Here is a 23,986-nt window from a genome sequence, read left to right as displayed (position 1 = left end):
CTACGCCAAAACGTGTTGAAGAAGTTATAAAAGCCAGGGAGGACACATTTTCTATTAAAATAACTTAAATTGTATTAATATATCTCTGTTTTTTTTATTTTACAACTAATAAATGTATTTTTTTCAAATTTTCACTCGTGTTCACATTAATTTGCACAATACTGTATTTTCGAATTCTTTGACCATAGTAGTTCTTATGTTTTGGTTGATAAAGTTTACCTTTTTGTCGGGAAAAATAATTTTGTACAACAAGTGTTTTATAATCATTACAATAATATTGTTCAATGGCTATACAGTAATTTACTTTGCTATGTACTGGTAATATTTTACAAAGAAGAAAGAGTTTTTCATATTCATATATGTACAGAAGTGCTGATTATTTTACTCCACCAAGCAAAAAGGAGTGTTATTATTATTTATTGTCCAGGACAATTACCCCGCTTTTGCGAATCAAGATAAAACATGATAAACTCAGCTTTCACCGAAATATCACCGAAACCTGCGAGGCTTAAAATGTTACTATATACTCAATTGCTTAGGTATTAAAGCTCAATATCCATTGTCTGATGTTGTTGGTTAGTAGGGCGTGTAGGTGCAGCTGATTACTCAGCGCATACAGTCATCCGAGGGACCATTCTACTAATTACATATTTTTACATCTTGTGGTAAGCCTGTGAGTATTTTGCGGCTAAAGGTAAGAGTTTAAAAAAAAACATTTAGTATATAAGTCCTAATGCTGCTAGTATAAAAGTAACATACATATAAAAATAAGTAAGTAGATACCTTTAAGCTTTTACTCGTAATTTGTAAATAACCGTAATTATACCCATATTATTGGAACTTAAGTAAGTTAAATGGATTTATGAGTTGTTCCACTTGCAATCTACCAAGTATGCCAGCATCCATATATCAACCTATATCAAACCTACATGTATATTTAACCTTTCCATCTTCATAACCATTACTTACCTTTTTTACTAATTCACACTAACAGGCCCCATTTATGTGCGACTAAAAACTATCGATATCAGAAGGCTATATCAATATCAAGTAGCAGAAAAGTCCCCAATCTGTAGTTGAGTGGCGCCACCTACCGGCGCGTCTGGCTCGCAACAGCTGACACTCCGGGCTCGGTCGCGCGGCAACCGCCACGGCTTGATCGGTGGCTCTATACGCGAGTTCCATTGCACCGCCGAGAAAAAGAAAACAAATTAAAAACAAAACTTTTTGACAGAAAACTCTGACTTTTTCACTTCCCGCCGTCAGTTTTAATCACAAAAGCGTTTATTTGTAAAAATTTACACGGTTTCAATAATTTAAAACGAGTTTTTTATTATATTTTGCGAAATTTTCGATGCGTAAAGTTAGTGCTTGGCATGGCAACTAGTGCGACTTAAATAATAATTGTTTGTTTGCCGGTGACTTGAACACTGTTCGAGATGGAGAAATCGGGAGGATCCAAGTTGCTGCAAATGAAGGTAAGTTTCACTTTTATCTTTATTAAAGTAAGGATATTTTTTTATTTCAGATGACCCACTAACCAATTTTGATTAAACGAACCGGCGAATTGTGTTATCAAGCAAGTAAGTATATGTATGAATTGGTAGGTAGTAGGTAGGTACGTGTACCTACTAGACGGTACGCTGAGTGTTGTACATTGATGCAAGGGTGGGCAGCTAGGGTGCAGGCGCCGAGTTATAATCCTGGCCTATACCGAATACTGACACGTCTGTGAAAAGTTGGCAGTGCGGTATGATACCGAGTCTTGAAGATCCTGTGTGATACCTACGTGGTGATATAATAGATAACCTACCTTCGAAAACGTACTTAGATAAGTAGGTACTTACCTCTAGTAGTTAATTAATTTTAAAATCTATTAAACTATGTCAGCTTCTACATAGATTCTAGGTATTAGGAGGTACTTAGGTTCCAAATATTTGAATTAGCATGACGAAAAGATTTCGTGTACTTACCAAAAACGGTTTTACACAGAAAAAGCTATTTAGCTCAAGAAACGCCTTAAGTATGACGGGCATTGCTTTGTTATAACTAGTAATAGGACATTGTTGCGGTCAGCAAGCAGAAACATTGCAAGTCTTTCCTGTAACAGGATATTTGCGGTCGGAGCAGGTCTTATTGTAGTCTAGATTCTTAGGTATACTTAGTTATGAACAAGCAAATTCAGATTTTAATGTTTAAGTAGGTACTTAATAGTTAAATCAAGGATACTTTCATGATAGTTCATCAGAGATAAGTTCATTCATTACGAGACTGTTACAATGTTGACTGTGTTATTCCTGACAGTACGAGCATCTGAGACATCCGTTCAGCCGTCAATTTTACAAAACGACCAGCACAGTCTTAACCGTTTTGCGAGTTTGAAATTCCTCTCACGCATTATCTAAACAGCGATGACGTCAGACGTCTGCGAGTCCCCCGTGACACACTCGTTGAGAAACGGCCTGGGTTCAAGGCTCTCTCAGTACTCTTGAACCGAGTCCTTTGTGGTATGTTAGCGGCTATCAGATGTCTGTGGGGTATCGTTTGACGATCATCCTGTTTTGTTATGCCTGAGGTTGTAACTACTGGGGGGTCACTCTCTAAATCGACGAACGAACTAAGGAGAATTGTCACGCAATCGGCACACTTAATAAAACGAGATAGAGTCGTGGTTCGCACAGCGCTCCGAAGCTTCTGAAAAACCAAACTGCAGCGCTAATTGTGACTCTACCTCGTTAATTTAAGCCTGCCTCGTTCGTCGAGTGACCCTCCTGTTTATTCAGGTTCTAGAGGTTAGAGATGTTGGTTCGTTGTTTCAGTTACAGGCTATAGATTGGCGCTACTAAGGTTTTTGCAACTACTAAAAATAATAGATTGGGCATATAATTAAATTTCAAGTTCTAAAAATAGATGCGTACAAAATCACCGGAAGCAAGTCAAATACATAACTATAAAAGGAAATTGCTGTCATGAAGGTTGTTACTTACATCCAATTAAATTACGTAGGGATTGCAATTTCACGTAAACAGATGACAAGTCAAAAACATGAATGGAACCTCCTAATTTACTAATAGTGTCCTACACTTTTATACCTTATCGTACCTAGTACAGTAGGTTGTAGGACCTACCTCAAAACATTTTCGCAGAAATGTAGAGCGATCGCAGCTACTCGAGGCAAATTCTACGAAGTCAGTATTCGTTCAGCCTTGGACCTAAAAGGCTTATTGGATTTCTGCGTAAAAAAAAACTCAATTCACTCAGTCTAAAGTTGATTAACGTAGTTATCGAGTTGGATACTCGTTGAATAGTTCTACGGTAATTTCTGCTTTGAAGTCTACATGTACCCACTACTAGCTTAAAAACATCATTGAAATCATCAGTTCTGATATAATTCCCGAAGAGGTAGTCAGAGGTCTATTTATTCTACTGTGTAACATTAAAAAAATACTTTTTGCAAATAAGTACTTAACATGTATGTTTTTACATCAAATCATCAACAATAACGATATTAATTTATTTACTACTAATTGACAGCTATAAGCATATTCTACCAGCATGCTCACTCGCAAATCTTTATAAATTTTCAGTCCTATTCTACCTTCTACCTGTTTTAGTACTTAGAATAATAATAACAGTGACGATGACTCGTGCGTTCCGGTGAGTGCGTGAGGTAACAGCCGCTGCAAGGTCGGGGTTCGGTGCCGGACCGTCTCTCCGCTGGTTGGGTCATGTAATGTTCAGCTTAGATAACTGAGCAACGCCCGCGTCAGTCCCGCCTGGCCTATTTCCTTTTTGACAGAGCGTTGCCATGTCTCTCGCGGTCTTTTGCATAAATGCTAGGAATTTTCAAATGATAAATGAATGGAGGGGGTTCAAGAAAGTGTGAATCAAATGGAATAGGTTGATTATAAATCAATGTGATGTCATTTCCAGCAATTTGTGGTAAAAAAGTTATGAAGCTTTTTTCAATTTTAAGTCTTATAGCCCCCCTGCCCGCTGGACTGACGCCCTTAAGCGGGTAGCCGGTAGTGGGTGGATGAGGAAGGCCGAGGACCAAGTGTTGTGGCGTTCCTTGGGAGATGCCTATGTCCAGCATGTCTATGTATGATTAGATGATGATGAAGTCTTGTAGTTTTATAATGGTCACGAGTCCGATTAGACTTTCAAGATAGCACATAATCTTGGACGATGTGGAAAGAATTATCTTGTAAAGCTTTTAATTTAAAAGCCACTATAAAAAAGTTCCCATTGTTGGTTGTAAAGCTTTTTATCTTGACATGTTAAGCTCTAGTTACATAACTTTGCCTATGCTTTGCACTTGCAGTGAGGAAAGAAAGGTACTTATCACATGTACATATTTGTTTACTTCAGACTTAGCCCCTAAGAAACGGTAACCGGTCATGATATTTCATCTCGATCCAATTCACGAAAACAAAACGGTTTGTCCATAGAAACTTTCCCCAAATTTATGGACCGTATTTTAGGTTTATAACACGTTTATACATGACTTTGAATGTCTCTCAGCGGCTGGCTTTATATACAGGTAGCAGGTACATAGTCATAGTCATACATTATACCGAAGTTGACTGAATAGTTACTACGTACCGTACACACATACCATAGACATATAGACGCGATGCGTTGTCGCCCTGATAACCTCAATATTGACTCAGGCTTTTGAACAACCATTATTATGTTTATCAAGCCCAAACAATAGTTACACCTATTACGAAATTGAGTAAATATGGGTTATTGGAACATTGCGTCATCAATTTCACCGTTCATCTAGAAGCTTATGGTAATAAAGATCATTTATGTTTAAAAAAATATATGTGTCAACTCCGGGTTAACCTGAAACGAGGCGAGTTGCTGCCGGCGAGCAGGCGAGTGAAAACAAAAAATGTTGAAGTAACTCAGATGCAAGCTACTGACCTACTCACACGTACGAGTTACTCGTAAGTTACGTCCAAACAGTGCGAGTTACTGCAGTGCAGCTACTCGGAAGGCTGACTCGTACGCTAGCTCGCACTGTGTAAACTATAGCCATTAGGAATTTTGCAACCAATACATTATAAATATTATAATTATTTTGTTTATTGCATAAGTTCTGTTATTTATCTTAATTAATAGAGAAAAGCGTCAAAGCTTTTGGTATTGCACGTAATATTTAAGCTTATTTTTCTTACATTCCGAAATATAGAGACATTAAATCTGGTGAATATTGACGGTACATGTAGTCATCTACTACGAGTATGACTTGTAAACGCACAATCATGCCACTTGTGAGCATTGTGTATGGAAAGCTTAATTGAACGCAAGTCCTAAATACATAACATAACACAAGTTGCTATGGAAATTCACTTACTTGTTTTATGCTGCAGCTAGGTACAGTTAGCAAAGACCCTTTCAATGATGAACCCTTTGATAAACAATGAACTTAAGTAAATAAAATACCTACTTATTACTTTTGTGAATTGTGTAGTAGTACGATTAATGAGTATGAGTTGTTGATATCCTAAATAAGTGCCAATTTCTCCATAGTCGATTAGAGCATAACCAGGGAGTAGTGTTTGACTTTTGACACATCTGTCATGAATTTTATATGGAGATGACGTTTAATTTATAAATCAATCCCTGTCGGTTAGATAACCGACTATGGAGAAATTGGCACTAAGCAGTGTTGCTGTCGGTACTAGTCCCCGTTGGCGAGTGGTCCCACCACATTCCCAGGCCCACTCCGTGCCGTATGGGTTATTCATTCACTTGACGATGACTTCCCAGTATCAATGGCGGCAGAGTGGGGTTGTCAGGACCAGTCACGATTAACTAGACACAACTGCAAACAAACAAACTTATAGCAGCTTCTTCGGTCTGTCGGAGAAAGAAAGAAAGAAAGAAAGAAAATATAGTTTATTACAGTAAAGTAGTTTAGTATAGTTTATTGCAGGTGTGTCTTTTTGTAGGACCGTATTGTAACATCAAGACATCATCCCAGATGGCTGTAGCTTGAAGAATAACTCTTTTCATACGAGTTTTGTACCACCATGTTATTAGAAAATCACATTGTCTGCTTATTTTATGTAGTGCTTCCATGTGACTCCCACTGCACTCTTAAAAACCTTGCACATATCAATGTTATCAACATTATAGTCTTAAAAACAGCGCGAAATAAGTTGAATTTGTATTTTGTACCATGACGATATTATACTTCCAAATCCTCAAGGTTGTCTCCAAATTGAACGTTGCTGCGTAGGTGCAGTGCTTGCAAATTCTGCATTTAAGCCCAAACCGGCTTTGTACCTACCCACACCTACGGGACCACCGAATCACATTGTGTTGTGATTCAAACAAAGAGGATCTGGTTTTGGCACTAATCGGTGTATTATGCTTATGTAACCTACTTGTATTTTGATTCAACAACTTTAATGCATTTGCACCTCAAAATCTAGATTTATTTTAAGTGCTGGTTATACATACCTATAACCTTTCCCTTAAACAATAAGATTACAAGATCACCTGGGCTCAAAAGCTGCTATCGATCTAAACTTAACTGAATGAATGAATTAATAACTAGATAAGTAATGATTTTTTACATGTTAATAAAAAAATTATCTTACCTTACGTTGCCATAATATAGAAAACAACGAAAGATAAAAGCAATATTCCTCTGAAAACAAAAACTTTATTGCATGTCAGCAAACAGTGCATAGCTTTACCTATGCACACCTATCTACCTACCCACCGGTATGTACAGCAAGATAGGTTTGTAGGTCGGGGTATCTGAGCACCCTGTACATTGTACATCGATCGGGGGCGACGACCTCACATTCAACTGATAACAGAACACCGTGTATTTAGTCTCTTACACATGGTGTGTTTTTATAAAGATTATGTAACCGGACTAGCTCCATAAATAAAAGTTGAATGCATTAGCCCATAGTCAAGTGAGTAATAAGTAGGTATTTTAATGGTTTTGTTAACCGATTGCTTTGAGCGAATGTTCTGTGAGCTATAAACAGATTTCATTTAGTGATGCAACTTGAATGCCGACTTCTGAACTGCCTACCAAGTACTGACCAAGGACCAAGTCATTTACTAACATTTTAGTTTATCGTAATCATCGTCATAAACCTTAAATACTGGTATGTCTGCGACTAACAATTTAGTTAGTGTTTAAAAGATTTAAGTACTTATACTCTATCGTAACCGAAAACGTTCCTAAACCTGTCAATGTGAGGTATTTTGATACGAAAGCGGCAGAAAAGCCTGCTGATCCTTTTCAGTAGCATTGCCACACTAAGAGGGGTCAGGTTTCTATACCCCAGGCTGTACTGTACGGTCATGTGCAGAGAAACCTGACAACAATGAAGAGTAACAATGCTTCTGAGAGGGGTCAGATTTCTCTGCCTTGTACTGTACCAGAAGGACAGTGACCCCGGCAATGTCCACTTACTATGAAAGCTTCAATTTATTTACTGGGACGATTCTGCAGGCACTAAATTAATTGATATGCTTCTGTAATTGAACGTGTCACACCCTTAATTCAAGATTTATCTTTATTAGCTGTAAAGATTATTCCCTTTGTTGTATGTGAAGCCGCTATGTGAAAAAAATTGCTGGGAGTTGCTGCTATTATGACATTCGCGATAGTTGTAACTTGTTGTTCATTAGAGGTGTGGCGGCCAGACTACGAGTACCTCGTAGTACTTACAAAGCTAAGTACTAGGTACATCTGCCTCATATCTAGTGGCAAAAGCCGCGCCTTTTTTAGGGCAGGGCACTAAATATTATTCGACATGCGATCGAAAAACAACCAACCCAGTGCGAGGCCCGTACCATTACCTATTTTAAATATTTTTGACCACCAAACATGACTTTATTTTTGTACACAACAGCCTTTGCATGGATACCAAAGTTAAGTGTGCGGGCAGTTGCTAATGAATTTTAGAATAAATGTCCAATTTTCAGGTTTTTTTCTCAGTATTCGTCACTACTTTTTAAATTTACTGGACTCACCAAAGCCTATAAGCATCAATTGTATAAAAACATTAACTATCATAACATTAACTAACATATATATAACGTTTTTTTTATCAGCATCATCCGAACACACAGTCATGGTACCGGTCAAACACATAATTCTTATTTTTGCTTTACCGCGGTCGGGTATAAAACAAACACACTTTCGCATAATATTATGTAAAGATACGAAAGCTCGTATACTGCTGCTGGCTATGTACTCTATATACAGATCGGAGGCAATACCAATATTGATTCACGCTAATTGAGCCAACAATCTTCCAATAACGGAGGAGCGATACCGATCCGCTGATCAATTCAATAGACCCTCGTGCTCACTTGAATCTGCCCACACGAATCAATATACACTTGTTAGTGGTAGTTAATAAACTTCAGCAATGCAAGCTTCTCTGTGGGGTCACTCTATCTATACTCTATGTGTTTCGGAGCGCTGCTGCGCGAGCCACGACGACGTCGCGATTGCTCTACAGCTGCTCTCGTTCGTTCGTTTTTCGTAACTATAGAGTAGCCATCCTGGTACTTTCAAGTTTTACAGGCAATTTGTGGTTCGCCGTGCGCTGAACAGAGATTTTAAACAGGTAGCCGGTAGTGGCAGGATGGGGAAAGGTCGAGGAGCACAGCACAGCCTCTCCTAAGAGGCCTGTGTCTAGCAGTTGACGATTACGGTCTGATGATGATGATTATGATGATCTAAACGAATATATCCAAAATCCTACTTAAATTTAGTTACATAACTTCTTACATCTTGTGCAAACTCATCTACTTCTCAATTAGGTTCTTGACAACAAAAACTAAGATCGAAAGTGATAAATATATCTGCACTCAAATGCTTATGTTGTTTATATCTGGCCGCGCCTTTTATGGAGTTAGTTATAATATAATAGAACATGAGTCATGCATAATTGTTGAACAGCTCTACATAAGGCTTTGAAGATTTCCATGTGGGCGGATAACCGATAAGGTATGAGTCTAATTGCATTCATAATAAAGGTCCTTTTGCGATGCTGTGCTCTGTCGATGGAGATCCATGACCAAGCCGTGTGTTGCCCGGATCGCATGAAAGTTAGAAAGTGCAAGGATGACAGACAGATTTAATCTCGCAATTTGTTGTAATGCGAAGAATGATTTGGGAAAGTATTTGTAAGCAGTTTATGTTGAGATTAATGTTGATTAATTGACTGTTTTTACTTTCCGTCTCGGTGTCGGGTTTTTCTAAAAACCTGTCAACAAAAAACGATAATAACATTTGCAAAATATCGCTAGAAAAGTTAAACTATCGCCAGAATATTCCAGTGCATCTTACTGATAATTAATTCTGTTAATTTCACGGCGAACTCTTTTTCTTACTTTTTGACTTTTGTACCGGGTGGTGCAGTAGCTAATAGCACCTACTTATACAAAGTCCTTGAATAGCGCTGACTCGGGTATTCTGTGAGCCTGTAAGATAAATAATAACATCACAAAAACACAGAAGAAATGATCTAATAAAAATGCACCACTTCCGCTGGTTGTATGTATCGCAGGTGTCATTGTTTAATGTTTATGTTATGTTATATCACTACCACACTACTTACTACATACTTAGCTATTTCCGCAACACCCGGTGAACAGTGAATCAGACACCCACTCATCATGACCTTGAGACCTCAGGCCATGCCGTGGTTGCCTGGCGACCGGCGCACAAACAACCCCAGTTGTTGACTACACTGGCTCCATTCAACCCTCGAGTTTACTACGGAGTAAACCACAGTTGTGTTGTACTAAGAAGTTATGAGAAACTTTGCTTGAGTTATGCGTTAAAAGTTGCTTAAAGAACTGTTAGTGGTCGTGTCTATGTTAAGTCGTGCCCTTTAAAGAACGAAAGGTTTTTGGTTGGAGTGGTAGTGAAAAGTGGTGGATTGTAATTAAAACAAACAAAGCGTTAATGGTTCTCGCGTAGATTGACTGTGAAATGATTAATGTGTTATACCTAATGTTATCCTCAACTCCTCGAATATGCCTTTGAACTTACCAAGATATTAAAGGAATAATAATTAAGTATAAGTATAAGGCAAAAACGCCAGTAGTTATAATATGACTTTAGTTTTATAGCTTTTTATTTAGAACTAAAACTAATTCGAATAATTCTATAAACCATCCAATTACAAGTTTTTCTGCAAATCTAACTTCTATCACCAACAGCATACGAAAAGCGTGGTAATCATCCGAGTATTTAAAATAAACGCATACAAAGAACAAAATTCCGTGCAACGACAATCGCCGGTCATCACTGTAGATACACAGTACATCAAGTCCCACTCTCCTCGTCCTCTGTAACATGACCTCCCAATCCCTGCAAGCATGAAGGCTCGAGGGGTCTCCAAGTCGCTGGACCACGCGCACTGGTGGGAGCCCCAGCACTGGCAGGGGCGCCGCAGCCTCTCGTCCCAGTCTCTGGAGGCTGATCCGGAGAATATCAGGAACGGGTGGCTCACGTACGAGCCTAAGGTACTATGAAAATAAGTATTATGCACCTTTAAGGCACAAAGAACGAAGTTGCGAAACCCTCGCGACTCTTTATCTCTGCTTTAAAATACGGACAGGGGCAAACTCTCAAACAGCCGGTTTTTGCAAAGCTATGTAGAATAACACCACTGATCTGACTGATGCATATCAGACCTCTCCAAGACGGGAGAGGAAAGAAACCATAACCGCTGTAATATACCTTGCGTGAAAGCTTAATCAATATAATTCAAACAGGATCCATTTATGTAGTAAAGAAAATAAAGTAAACTTATGGCTAACATAAAACACCACTTACGTCCACCACCTGTGTCGTTCCCAAGACAAATTCATAAAGTGTCGTTTAATTATTCAAAGATTCGGAAAGTAAAAGACACCCTTGAAATAATAAATGCGTCAGAACAAAAATAACTGAAGGTTCCATGGATTATTATAAATTCATTTTAAAATTGTAGGTAGGTAAGATAGGTATCCTCATATATTTTAGAAGTAGTTAGTGTGGGAATTATTTTGTGAATTAAATAGGCAGTTGTGAAGTAATTATTATAACAGCATCAACCTTAGGATGTTTTTACTATTATTGTCTAAAATTATTAAAGAGTCAAAGAATCATTATCGACATATGGCATTTCATTTTTAATACTGTTTTTCAAAATGATAATATTTGTTGTACTTAACTAAACATTAATACAAAACTACAGATCTAATTAAACAATAACAGTACATAAATTAAGACAACAACAATGTCAATAAATTCATAACTTAATGCATAATAGCATTATGTATGCAAGCTATTGTCTTGTAACATCGATATTTGCCATGTAAAATACGGATTTATGCAAATGCAATGTGATTACAGCTCAACTCCTACAGTCAGTGGCTGCCTTGATGAGTCATGTAGTTGATTGTTATTGTTGTTTATGGCACTTGATTTAATTACAAGTTATATTCGGGAGTTATCAACATGATGCCAACTTGTATGAATTACATAGGTATAACATTTTGATTTATCAACAGGCAGTTTCACACTTAGAAACGTCTTGCAGAACTCGAGTATGGAATACAGCCCTGTGATTGGTTGGTCGTTGTTTAAGTTCATACTTAGGTAGGTTTACTAAGAGCAGTTTCTCTCTTAGTAAACCTACCTAGCTGGTTGATAGTAGCGATCAATATTCTTAAACGAGGCAAGATTAGGTACAAAAGCTCTTTTAAAAACGTATAAGTCCCTACTTCAACTATTTTCACCAAGAATTTAAACGTTTAAACTCATAAGACCCTAGACACAGATAAAAGGCCAAACTTCATAATGTCAGGGTCACGTTTGAAATGTATAAATGACTGAAATTTTCAGTAACACGTGTAGCATGAAAAGTGTTAATTTAAAATGACCTGCTACTCGTAACACGTAATAAGCATACTGCCTTATTTTACGAGCTTTTTATTAGCTAAATACAGAGTAATAGACCCGTGTGCCTGTGTGTTATAGTTATATATGTAGGACTAGTTATGTTTATCTGAAATTGTGTAAGGATTCATTCGTTATTTCGATAGAGTTTTTTTTTTGTAGAAGAGGAAACATCGTAGGATTCGTAGGGCACTCTCTTCTTAGCCGTGGTCAATCAAAATTAATTCATGGTTGATCAGTTTATGTTTTTCAATAATTGTATCTACTTATATACTTGTTGATAGAGTGATAGTTATACTATTCGTGACTCGATCTTCGGTTAGGTTCCATCTCTAATGACTCCCTCTATTCAGAGCAATTAGTTTAGTAACAGTGTAAGTATAAGTACCTACAATAATTAGTTGCTATGGAAAGCGTATCCGTATTCCCCATGCGCTGTGCGCGTCATTTCGTTACACAAGGCAGGTATTTCCGTACTACAGTGTACACTTGTACAGTGGTCACTTATACATAATGCACAGAAGTACGCATATTGTGATGTAACATAGACTGAGTCCGATAGCGCTAACTAGGCAACAGTGTGAGATGGCAGATTATTTTTAATAGCATAATTGTGTGGCCCTTAAACTTAGGTGTTGGCACTTGAATCCGTTGCAAAGTTGGCGTTGTTAGACTCTGGTAGTGAAAGTTTCAAGGAACTTTGTACAGGTTAATAAACAACACAGGTTCAGGCCTAAAGGGATTTTATAAAATAAAAGTTAAGCTTTACATGTAACAAGATATAGGAAATGTCTGCACAAAAGTCTGATAATCGCATTCGCCTACGTAACACCGGGAAGGTCGATGACTGGGTGAGTCACTCGCGGCTCACGCGCCGTACACGGGCATTGGGACATTTGACGCCATCGCGATGCCGACCCACTCTTGGTAACTTGCAGATTTTGGTATAAAACTTATAGATTACATATTTAGATGTGTGTAATTCGTACAGCAATAGCTATTTTATTTCTTATATACCTATATATGAGTAAAATATAATAACTAGGTATTTATTATGCCTTATAAGAAATACCAAGAACTTAGTGAAAAATTAAAAGTTTTGCAAATTAAACTTGTGACTAACCGGATTATCAAAAGCCAAGCAAAATCCTTGTTTCCAATAAGCAGATTTTCCTATTCGGTCTCCCGCCGTTCATTAGCAATGCTAATACTGATAAATGGCTGCGTTATAAATAACATTATGTTTATATTCTCCTTCGATTACCTTGTGGACTATCTAAGTGGCTCTATTTGAGCGAGCGAGCCTAATAGGGTAATTTTTCACACTGTTTGTGTGCTTAAAAGGTGTTTCGGTCTATTTATCTGGGTTTGGTGTTATTTATTGCGCGCTAAAATTGTGCTGAGGTGACTTTAACACGAATACTGTGGTATTTTGTAATATAAATATTTTCTACACCGTTTGAATACCGTGAAATCAGAGACAATAGAAACTATAACTACTATTATCGCATCGATGTCGCGACCACGGGATGCAAAAGGTTAATATTTATTAAGTTGCAATCTAATAACATTTTAATCAGGAACTGGCCAAAAATGATTTTATTATTAACTATGTGGTGTATAATAATATGAATTTCCTGTTAACTGAGGACAATTTAGACCAGTAAACATCACAACAAATACAGAAGTTAGATAAGTAAGAAATAAATAGAACGTAAAATTGTGAGTCGCTACTTCTGTTGACATTTGACTTGACTAAACTACAAACATGCTCGTGAAATTAAATTTAGTGAAACTTTACAGTTTCTGTACGTGGTCCGAGCAGTGCAGGAGGGCGATTCTAGCTTACTAAAAACTAAGTTTCGTATAATCACGACTCTATCTTGTTGTATTAAGGGCCACTTGCAGAAACACATTAAATTTAGTTTTAGTGTCGAATCTCGATTTAAGAAACGTCAGTCCATATAAAATTTGACACTAAATCTAGATTTAATATGTTTTTGCAAGTGGCCCTAAAAACCTACCGATGGCATGACAGTTTCCGTTTGATTGTTTTTTGTCAAGCTACAGTTACAGCTACCCTAGAGATACCTTTTTTTTGTTCAGAGCCAATGACGGTGTAAGCTGTATGCCGTAAGTCGTAGGTTAGATATATTTTTATTTGCTTTCGTATTTACAGTTACGACTTCATTCTGAATGGGTAATTTAATGTTTTATGTCTAGAGACAAATTGATAATGGAATGCCATTCTATTGAGTTTTTTTGGTGACTTCCTGAAAACAGTTAACTTAGCGATGTAGAGTCTCTATTTATTAAATAGACAGAAAGAGCCCCCCCTTATCCGAACGGAGAGTAGTTTGTAAAAATTGACGTTCATCAGAAAATTTTATATTTTTACGATGAATAAAAAATTTTGAGTTTGAGTAACACCCTGTAGAATATCGATAGGTAACTGTAGAAGCATGCACATTGCAGACAAGTAGAATATGTATGATAATTAAATGGAAAATGGCACACTGCCTATAGTTACACTCCTTTACTCATCTTTATGCTGATTAGCGAAGATTCGTGGAATGAGACTACTCGTTGCTCACCTTGGTGGGTGTAAATCCCTTAATGCTCTAAATACCTTTTTTGGAACATCCTGTGGAACCAGTAACAATCGTAACCGAAAGCATTAAGTATTTACAACTTTCCATATTACAGCGACGTCGCTCGATAAATTCAATTGATTATCAATATACTTAAATGCATTTTAAGTAGGTCGTTGAATATTACATTGACATTACCATTAATATGTATAGTATAAGTAGTGCAAAAAATATATAATCTCAAATCAATAAGGAACCATTGCACAGACCTATACTATCTAAAGCTACCAGACATGACGGAAGTGTCTCAATAGAAAAGTATCAACAATCGATTAAACATAAACACAGCTCCATCTTTATTACCACCTTATAAAGAACTATAATTGCAAAGCAAAAGTGTGGGCGAACAACCTCCCACTTTTGTAGTCTTTGCGTTGGCAAAAAAGGACCTTTACAAGTTAAGGTTTGAATGAACAATGTTTTGCATCCGACCGTGAAGATGTCTAGGTCTTGCTGAGCAGTGATTGATAGGTTTTTAAGTATGCCAAATGATTCACGGGACATGCTGTGTAACATAAATCATTTGAAAATAAGCCTACCTTATATAATTATTTAATTTATAGATTAGTTTAAGACAATATTTAACAACTCCTCCTACGATGACCTATAAAGAGAAAAATATTTATGATCGCATTTTAAAACATCATAAGGTATGAATAATACATAGACGTGCTGAAAAACTACTATTAGGTTCTTACTAACTGATGTATACACTTACCTACAGTTAAATGATAAAATAATAAAATAAATCTATTTAATCGCCGGTGCTTGGTCTTTTACATACCTACCTAAATAACTAACACAACTACAAACATCCGATAAACTTTCCCTATCATTCACCATCACAATCCCTCCCCAGGCGCAGTACCAACAGAAACAACTAGCCGAGCGGGAGCAGAAGATCGCCTCTCTGTACGAGGCGCAACAGGCGAGGGCCCTCGACCGCGTGAGACACTCGCCCGGGAGCACCGGCACTGCTGGGAGCATCGGCACTGCAGGGAGTCACGGGAGTAATGGCACCAGCAGGAGTAATGGGGCTACCAGCCCGACGGCCGCGTATGTGCCGCATGGGAAGGTAAGGAGATTGCAAGAGGGTGATAAAATGCTAGATGAGTAGGATTAGTTACAGATTTGGTTAGAATAAGATTCATTCAGCTGCAATGAAAGGTATAAGCTCTATACGAGGCGCAGCAGGCGCGCGAGAGACACTCGCCCGGGAGCACCGGGACCAGTGGGAGCATCGGGACTGCTGGCAGCAATGGGAGCAATGAAGCCACGAGCCCAGCCGCGTATGTGCCGCATGGGAAGGTGAGGGTTGGTGGATGTTGCTAAGGTGATCAATTGTAACCAGGGTGATAAATGCTAGATGAGTAGTGTTAGTTACAGATATGGTATGAAGAAGATTGTGAGAAGTCAGCTGCAATGCAAGGCATGAGGCGTCTTCAAGACTCAACTGTTAAGTGTTTTCTAGCCAAAGCTTCCGTTAAAGATGAACATGTACCTCATAGAAAATAGAGTGTTGTGGAAAATTTCAAAACTACTGGGCATAAGTTCACTCAGTCATTTCAATCACGCCAATTGTTTCGTTATTTTTTCCCCATTGCTACCACAAAACCTTAATTCCTAAAACAACTTAACGATCTTCATCAGTGAAACACTAGCGAGCTAGGTTGGCTGAGTTATAGAATATAGGGATATGTACAAAGGTTCCACTCGAGAGAGCCACGTACAGGAATTACATCCTCCCTCATAATTCAGAATAGAATAGACCTCACCGGCTCACCATCCCATCCGCAGGTACGACAAATGTTCGAAGAGCGCCGCACAAAGGGCATAGACAAGAGCTACCCTCTCCAGCCGATCCACAACACGCGGCAGCCCCTCGCTAACGGGCACAGCAAGTCCAGCACCGGCACCAGCGTGAGACCGGAGAAGAAGCGCCCGGGTGTCGTGGGCAGGAAACCGGTGCATGTTAATGTGAGTGGTGTATAGTTATCTTCACCATTGGGTGCTCGAAAAGAGTCTCTTTGAGCCATGTATAGTCAGGGGCCGATGCTAATATGAATCAGCCATCACCATGATGGCAGGACCTAGTCCAGCTGCTAATCTATCTGTTATCAGTAATGCATCTTGATGAAACATCATCCACGAATCAGGAATGTGAGGAGTTCAAATAGTGTAGGTAGACCATAAAATCATAATGATAGATTCCAAAGTGATGATTATTTTCAGAAGTTGTGTAACATTTACTTGTTTGTCTTTCAGCATAAGAGTGAGAATCGCTTGGTGAACGGGTCCGGTGACGTAAACCACAACCACGAGGCGGATCTGCACACACACAAACACAACAACAACAACAACAACAACAATAGCCATGTGGTAAGAACTTATGTTGCATTTTATATCTCCTTGTCACTGAAGTTTCTCCAAATTTTTGCTACTGTAAATTACTGTTTCATTCATCCTCTTCCGTGCAATGTGCATTCCTTGCAGTCTCCTGCTTTTCCCTACAGTATAATTAGTGACCGACAGGACGTTTTTTGGACATCACATAAAAAGGTTCACTTGTACAGTGCAATGTGTCAGACCATTACACAAGTGGCCCTTCTTACCATTCCATCCATGATTCCACCCTTCCACAAAAACCCTCCTAAAAAAAGCAATATCCGCCCACCAGAAGCAAAAGCCCCAGCCCCCGCGCTCGCTGGCACAGACCGAGCTGCGTACCTTACAGCAGCTCGACTCACTGGACGCGCTGGTCTCCGAGCGAGCGCTGATCGAGGACGAGACCTTCCCGGAGGCGCTGGAGCCTGTGACTCCGCGGAGTGTGGACGAGCCCCGGAGACCGCCCAGGAGGTAAGATGGGGCTTTCCAAATGATTATACGCCCGTTCTTCAGTCTGTGGCAACTGACTGAAGGATTTCTACATTTAAAGCTCATTGGGGACGTGAAGCAAAAAAGGTATGTGTCAAATACGTAGGTAAATATATGTGTGTATCATAGTAGTCCATAACTCTTGGTATAGACCAAGAGTTATGGACTACTGACGCAGATTGGTGACTGCAAAGATAACATGCGTAAAAATGAACAGGCGGTAGGATGAGGCTTCTATGCCACTAGTTATATCACCACTAAGAGCCCATTCCCGCTGGCTGTCGGACCTTCTTGTATCCTGTGGTCCCGATGCCGATGGTCCCATAGTAGGTACGAGTATACACTCGTAACAAGGAAAATCGAACAAGGAAGGTCCGACAAAAACTATCTACGAGTTTTCGTAAAAAGCCTTGAAGTAGGTAGCCTTCATGCATCAGTAGGAAAGATCAAAGAAGAATAAAACAATACTTAATAGCTGTTTTGACACTGCGACGAACGGCATCTTGGCAATATCGTGATAGAATAATGGTTAATGTTTTGTTACAGGAGTCCCTCATTGAAGTCAAATCCGGCTCGCGCGTCCCCCGCGCCCCCCGCGGCCCCCGCCCCCGTCGCACCGCCGAGGAGGGGAAATAGCAATGTAAGTCCTATAGATCTCCTAGATATTCTAGATATAGGATATCAAGATCTTAAAAATACAAAGTTTTGTTTTAATACGTTTTGTAGTGCCTTAATCCTGAATAGTAATAGTGCTAGCTCTTGTTCAGAAAGGTTCAGAAGGTCCCAGGTTTGAATGCCAGTTGCACATCGTGTCTGTGGTGCTTATTGCTTATTCCAAGCAATCGTCACGATAGTATCGAACTGACACTTCTTATTTCAAAGTCGGCATGTCAAATGTTTTCAAAACAAATATTTCAGCATTTCAGCTGAACAAAATAAACATGGATAGTTTATAGAAATAATAAATAACCAAACCAAACCAACCAAAACCAAAGACCAATTAAATATGAATAGAACGGAATAAGGTAAAGGATCTCGATCCCTTTAAGGTAAGGTAAAGGACCGGCACCTTTCAATTCCCTTCAGGGCAGAACTTATTTTCTAGGAGGTGCATGAAAATAAAGGTCCCTTTTTCACTTGGCCAAACTAAACACATCACTGTCCCCCTACCCACCCCGAATAGGGTTAGTTCAGGGCTTGAGTATTAATGTTTCGTTAATTATGCAGGTAACCAACAACAGTAGGCCACAGCGAACCATGCAGCAACCCGCTTCTACAGTCACTGCTGTAAGTTATTAAATAAATACTTATTTATTTCTCAATTGTTCATTCATATCGTAAATAATTTTTTTGTTATGTTTCTATTTTAAGTGTTAGTTGATGATACACCATAAAATTAAGTTGAATGTTAATCTTTTCACTTTAAGTCGTTCTTTAAAAGCTCAATCAAAGCTTGTTTGTACTTAGTGCTTGTTGGATCAATGTTGACTCGTTGTTATGTTGTAGCTAGGCGTTGTGTTTTGACCTCTCTTATATTTATTTGCTTACATGTCGTGTACGTAGTTGTGTTGTGGCTAATTTGAGTTATTTTTGCCGCCCCGCAGGCGCAGGTAGCTCGAAAACAGAAAATGGTATGTATATCCAGTACTATACTTATCTACTCATTCATTAAAAGACGATACGGCTCGCGACTATCGACTATCACAAATATACTTACAGTGAAAATCGGGTGACTTTTGCGAGTCATCTCTGACTACCCCTTCAGGTATTACAGTCGTGAGCATATGTATGTATGAATGTACACCACCAACTTATTTGTTTCCGTAATTTATAAGGTTTCCTATAAGAAATTGCCTTTAGCGACAAAGCCGCCTATTGTACATTGTTTCTATTCTATAAGTATGTTTTTGTATGTCTAATTTATTAGTGGTGTTAAATAAAGTACTATTCTATACTATTATAACCCTCCATTCCCTCACAGCAGTCCCCCCCCGCGGGCGAGGGCGACGCGTGCGCGGTGTGCGGGCGGCGCTTCGCCCCCGAGCGCCGCGCCAAGCACGAGGCCATCTGCAAGAAGACCAGCACCAAGAAACGGAAGCCCTTCGACGCGTTGAAGCATAGGCTTGCGGTGAGTGATTATAACATAGGTATAAATGTAGGGACGGAATAGAGATTCTTTGCGTATCGGTGATAGCACGGGGCAGTAGAACGCGTCTAGAGTTAGTTGTTGACAACCGAGCGTCGTCGTGCCAAGCACGAGGCCATCTGCAAGAAGACCAGCTCCAAGAAACGGAAGCCCTTCGATGCACTGAAGCATAGGCTTGCGGTGAGTTGGTATAACCTACAACTGTAGAGACGGAATAGAGATTCTTCGCGTATCGGTGACAAACACGAGGAAATAGAACGCGTCTAGAGTTAGAATAGCGTTAGTCGCTGACTACCGGTCGTCGTCGCGCCAAGCACGAGGCCATCTGCAAGAAGACTAGTACGAAGAGACGGAAGCCCTTCGATGCGTTGAAGCATAGGCTTGCGGTGAGTTGATATAACCTAAAATTGTTGAGGTGGAATAGAGATTCTTCGAGTATCGGTGATAAGCACGGGGCAGTAGAATGCGTCTAGAGTTAGAGCAGCGTTAGTCGCTGACTACCGAGCGAGTTGACTAGCAGTAGGTAAGAAACGGAAGCCGTCCGACGCCTTCAAGCATAGGCTTGCGGTGAGTTGTCATTATCATACTTATAGGATAATCCTTGGTGTGGAATACCAAAAAATGTCGAGTGGAGACCACGAATAGGCAAACGAAGTGTAAGATGCCTCCTAGCGGACAGCTCTACAAACTCCACTCTTCCGCCTATTCTGCACTTCTCACGCTGCAGCTGACTCCAGCGGCTCGAAGCTCGCTTTGATTATAACCCGAGCTTTGCCTTAGGTATTCATTTTATTTTCATATAATGTAGTTTATGAATTGAAAGTAGGGAATGCCCTACATCTACAGACCGTGCCAGATCCATTGACTGGACAGACGTGGTGATTTTATACAGTTGGCATACAATTTTTATTTGTGGAAGGCAAAGAACAAGGTTTTGTGGTGATCCTTGGAGTCAGGCCTATGACTAGCAGTTGATTATCATGTCGAGAGGAGACGCATCCTTTACCACGGTAGGTATACCGTGACATAGCACTTGGCAGACGTCTACTTTTCTATCTTCCCTATCCTTGGCTGCGCTGACTCCAGTGTCCAAAGCTCGCTTTGATTATAACCCTTGTTATCCCCTCTCCCCCAGGGCACAGAAGCGGAGCCCTTCATCTCGCGAGTGCGCAAGCAGTCGTCCCGCCCCGCCGCCAGCAGCAAGCCGCTCAACTCCACGTGGAGACAGAAGCACGAGGAGTTCATCAACGCGATACGGTCCGCTAAGCAGGCGCAGGCACATGTGGCGGCTGGTGGTGAGTTGACATAGTATCTGGTGACCTTCCTTAAGAGATAAGAAACTAACCGAAAAGTCCGGGAGCTACCATCATCATCACGACCCATCGCGTCCCCACTACTAGGGCACGGGTCTCCTTCCATAAAGGAAGGGCCTTAGGCCTAGTCCACCTCGTTAGCCCAGTGCGCGTTGGACCTAACACAAGCAAGCTTGTGCTGAGAGTTGTCGGCTGAAGAATCAACCCGACTGTCAGATGTTTTCTAGACTAGGCTTAACGACCTACCATCTTCATAAGCTAACTACTATTCAGATTGAATGCTATCATATTTATTACGGCGTGTTCTAGTTTCTTTGCGTATCAGAGGCAAACATTAGAGTTAAGATTAGGGATTTTTGCCGTGCGTGGTGAAAGTATTTACCATGGCCAGATTGACGTCATTCGTTGACTGCCCAGGGTGCGCCAACCGTTTGATACGTCACTGCTGATCTCTAAGTATGGAAAAAGTACTAGCTTATTTATCACAGTTTCAGATGAAACATTCCTAACATTGGCGATGATGCGGCAGCAATGCACATCTGCTTAGCCTCTACTCGGTATCATTAGTACAAGACGTGAGAGCTTTACTTATATTTCTCTCGCAGGCAAGCTCACCGACCTGCCGCCGCCGCCTCCATCAGAGAACCCAGACTACGTACAATGTCCGCACTGCCAGCGCCGCTTCAACCAGTCAGCCGCAGACAGGCACATCCCCAAGTGCAAGTCCTACCAGTTCAACAAGCCCAAGCCCGGCGCCAAGAGACGGTAGCCTGGTGGAAGAAGGACGGATACATTCATAGTGGATGCAGATATTAATAGCTTGGGAGACAAGGGGGGATAAATTGATAGTAGATGCAGATGTTAAAACTTAAGGCTGCCTTGTCCACTAGAGTGAAGCGGCTAGAATAGCTGTGTGAGGTTAAAATTGACAAATACCTACAATTTTATTAGTCAAGTCAGTCAATATACAATAGTATTAGGTATTGCCTCGCACACCGCTCCGTTCTGGTGGACAGGCAGCTTAATAGGCCCATGGCCTACTCAAAATTATATCATTAGATTCGTCTCTTAACTCATGGGGTTATACCTAGTTCAAAATAAGGTCGGATCCTATCCGATTGAGGGTTAATTAAAGATGTGATTATCAGGAAATCAGCGTTTCCTAAGCGGTAGGAAATTTTTAGTACAACGAAATTTTGATATAACTTTCATGCAATGCACGCATATATCAAATGTAGTGCATTAAAATAAAAATTGACTCTGTATGACCTGTGGCTCTGAATAACATTGATCTAAAGTGGTAATAGAGAAATTCAATTTATTTACAACTAGCACGAAAGGTAACACGTAGGTTACATGACTAATAAATATACCTACCTACTTAATTATGGGACAGCCTATAAGATTCCTCGACTACGAATAAAAATACACTAATATTATTTGTACTTACTGTAGGTACAAAAAATGATTTCATGGTTTTTACTGAGCCGACAGTAAACCGCCTGTTATTTGCAATCAATTTTGGTTCAAGATCTCAAAGAATAAATTTGAAAAATACTTCATTACTTACTGAACTAGTGTTTCTAATAATTTAGGTAGGAACTACCTATTTAGGTCATTAAACACTATTTATATTATAACTACGCCAAGTCTGCTTTCTGCAAAAATTAAACATAGATAAGATAAAAATATTGAGGATTGCCATAAAACTAACGAAACTTTGGGACCTATTTTATAAGATTTTTTCTCTCTAAACTCAACTGTTGTTAAACAAGTGAAACACAGATTTCATTAATTACATCAAAGCTGAAAATAAATGCTGTTTGTAATCAAATTAATATTATGTCACTAAACATTTTTAAATATACTATACCTACAATAATTCATGAGAACTTTTATTTTCCACTGTGGATAAAGAGGAGGTGTTACCTAGTTGTTGTATGTTGAACGTAGTGCAGAATCCATTGTAAGAAAAGAAAAAGTACGTGTTTTTATGTAAATTTTTATTTGTACAATAAATACAAAAACTTACTCGCAATTATGATAAAAAATAAAAAAATCTCATCACTTTTCTTATAAAATATCATAATGAAACCAAAATGTTTTTCAAACAAGTGTCAAAATTGCTTTGTAATTAAATCAATGTAGACATGCCCTGACTACACCAACTTGCATTTCATAAACACATATTTAGCAAACGACTCCGAGGTACAGTACATACATTTGTACTAACGTAAAAACCCAAAAATATCAAGAAAAATTATACAATTCAATTGGGTTTTTAATACAAAATAAAACTTGTGATGTTAAACTCATAAAACTAATAAACAAGATAGTAATCTGGGAAAATACATACAAAAGACAACTAAAAACTTTGCTTTGCAAAAAGAAAATAAAAGATAGAATAGATACGCATTTTATATGTTCATTGGCATTCGCTGATCGCCAAAACATTCCAGCTAGCTATGTGAGATCAAAAACTAACCAAACACATTATATTAAAGTTATTACTAAGGTTTATCTATAGATTATACTGCTATAACACCGATACATGCACTTGTTTGGCTAGGCATAAAGACAGAATATATTTATTGAAAATTTGAGCTTTCTCTATAGCTACGGAGTGGCACACCGCATGTGACGCAAACAGGCGGCCTAGCATGGGCGCGTGACTGCACACACGCCATGCTAGACCTACATACAGCGGTACGAAGTTAAAATACAAATATTTGATCAATATTTGAAACTCGTCTCATACATTAACAGTCTATAATGGAAGACCACTGAAAGACAGTCGAACCATCCATTGCTGGTTTTAGTGAACCCCTAGAAGGCTCTAGGCGCGTCCATAGACTATCAAGATTATACAGGGTGCGCGCACTCCTCTCAACAAACTAACAATTTAATGGCACCTTACTATGCTATTTTCATTAATTTATTAAAGAGTAGGAATTATTGTGTATTTGATTAACATATGGTAGATATGGTATTATTACCTAAAGATCGGGAAAATTCCGGATGGTCACTGGTATTTTCTCGGAAAGTAGCACATAAT

General features: G+C 39.2%; 1 protein-coding gene across 9 annotated transcripts; it reads left to right on the top strand.

Moving 5' to 3' along the window:
* Nucleotides 1–1,107: 1,107 nt before the first annotated feature.
* On the top strand, nt 1,108–22,815 carry LOC105382741 (serine/arginine repetitive matrix protein 1). 9 transcript variants are annotated; one of them, XM_048630122.1, is made up of 12 exons: nt 10,366–10,527; nt 15,458–15,673; nt 16,396–16,575; nt 16,864–16,977; nt 17,276–17,454; nt 18,019–18,112; nt 18,700–18,759; nt 19,077–19,103; nt 19,454–19,534; nt 19,939–20,004; nt 20,754–20,913; nt 21,537–22,815. In XM_048630122.1, the coding sequence occupies exons 1-12, from the start codon at nt 10,381–10,383 to the stop codon at nt 21,698–21,700; spliced, it is 1,488 nt and encodes a 495-aa protein (XP_048486079.1). In that variant the 5' UTR covers nt 10,366–10,380; the 3' UTR covers nt 21,701–22,815. The 9 variants fall into 9 exon arrangements, with proteins under 9 accessions (XP_048486086.1, XP_048486079.1, XP_048486084.1 ...); XM_048630129.1 differs by lacking the exons at nt 10,366–10,527; nt 19,939–20,004 and adding an exon at nt 1,108–1,478 and having other exon boundaries at nt 19,454–19,600; XM_048630127.1 differs by lacking the exon at nt 19,077–19,103.
* The last annotated feature ends 1,171 nt before the right edge of the window (nt 22,816–23,986 follow it).

Source organism: Plutella xylostella, chromosome 25 (genome assembly GCF_932276165.1).
Source record: "Plutella xylostella chromosome 25, ilPluXylo3.1, whole genome shotgun sequence".
Classification (NCBI taxonomy): domain Eukaryota; kingdom Metazoa; phylum Arthropoda; class Insecta; order Lepidoptera; family Plutellidae; genus Plutella; species Plutella xylostella.
The sequence above is the reverse complement of the archived record's forward strand: the minus strand, read 5'-3'. Positions and strand labels throughout refer to the sequence as shown.

What these genes read in the sequence shown, in the direction of transcription:
- LOC105382741 (XM_048630122.1), top strand. Translation starts at nt 10,381, where the DNA reads ATGAAGGCTCGAGGGGTCTCCAAGTCGCTGGACCACGCGCACTGGTGG. An exon ending in CGTATGTGCCGCATGGGAAG is followed by an intron (nt 15,674 to 16,395) that starts GTAAGGAGATTG and finishes TCCCATCCGCAG; the next exon opens with GTACGACAAATGTTCGAAGA. An exon ending in CGAGGAGGGGAAATAGCAAT is followed by an intron (nt 18,113 to 18,699) that starts GTAAGTCCTATA and finishes TTAATTATGCAG; the next exon opens with GTAACCAACAACAGTAGGCC.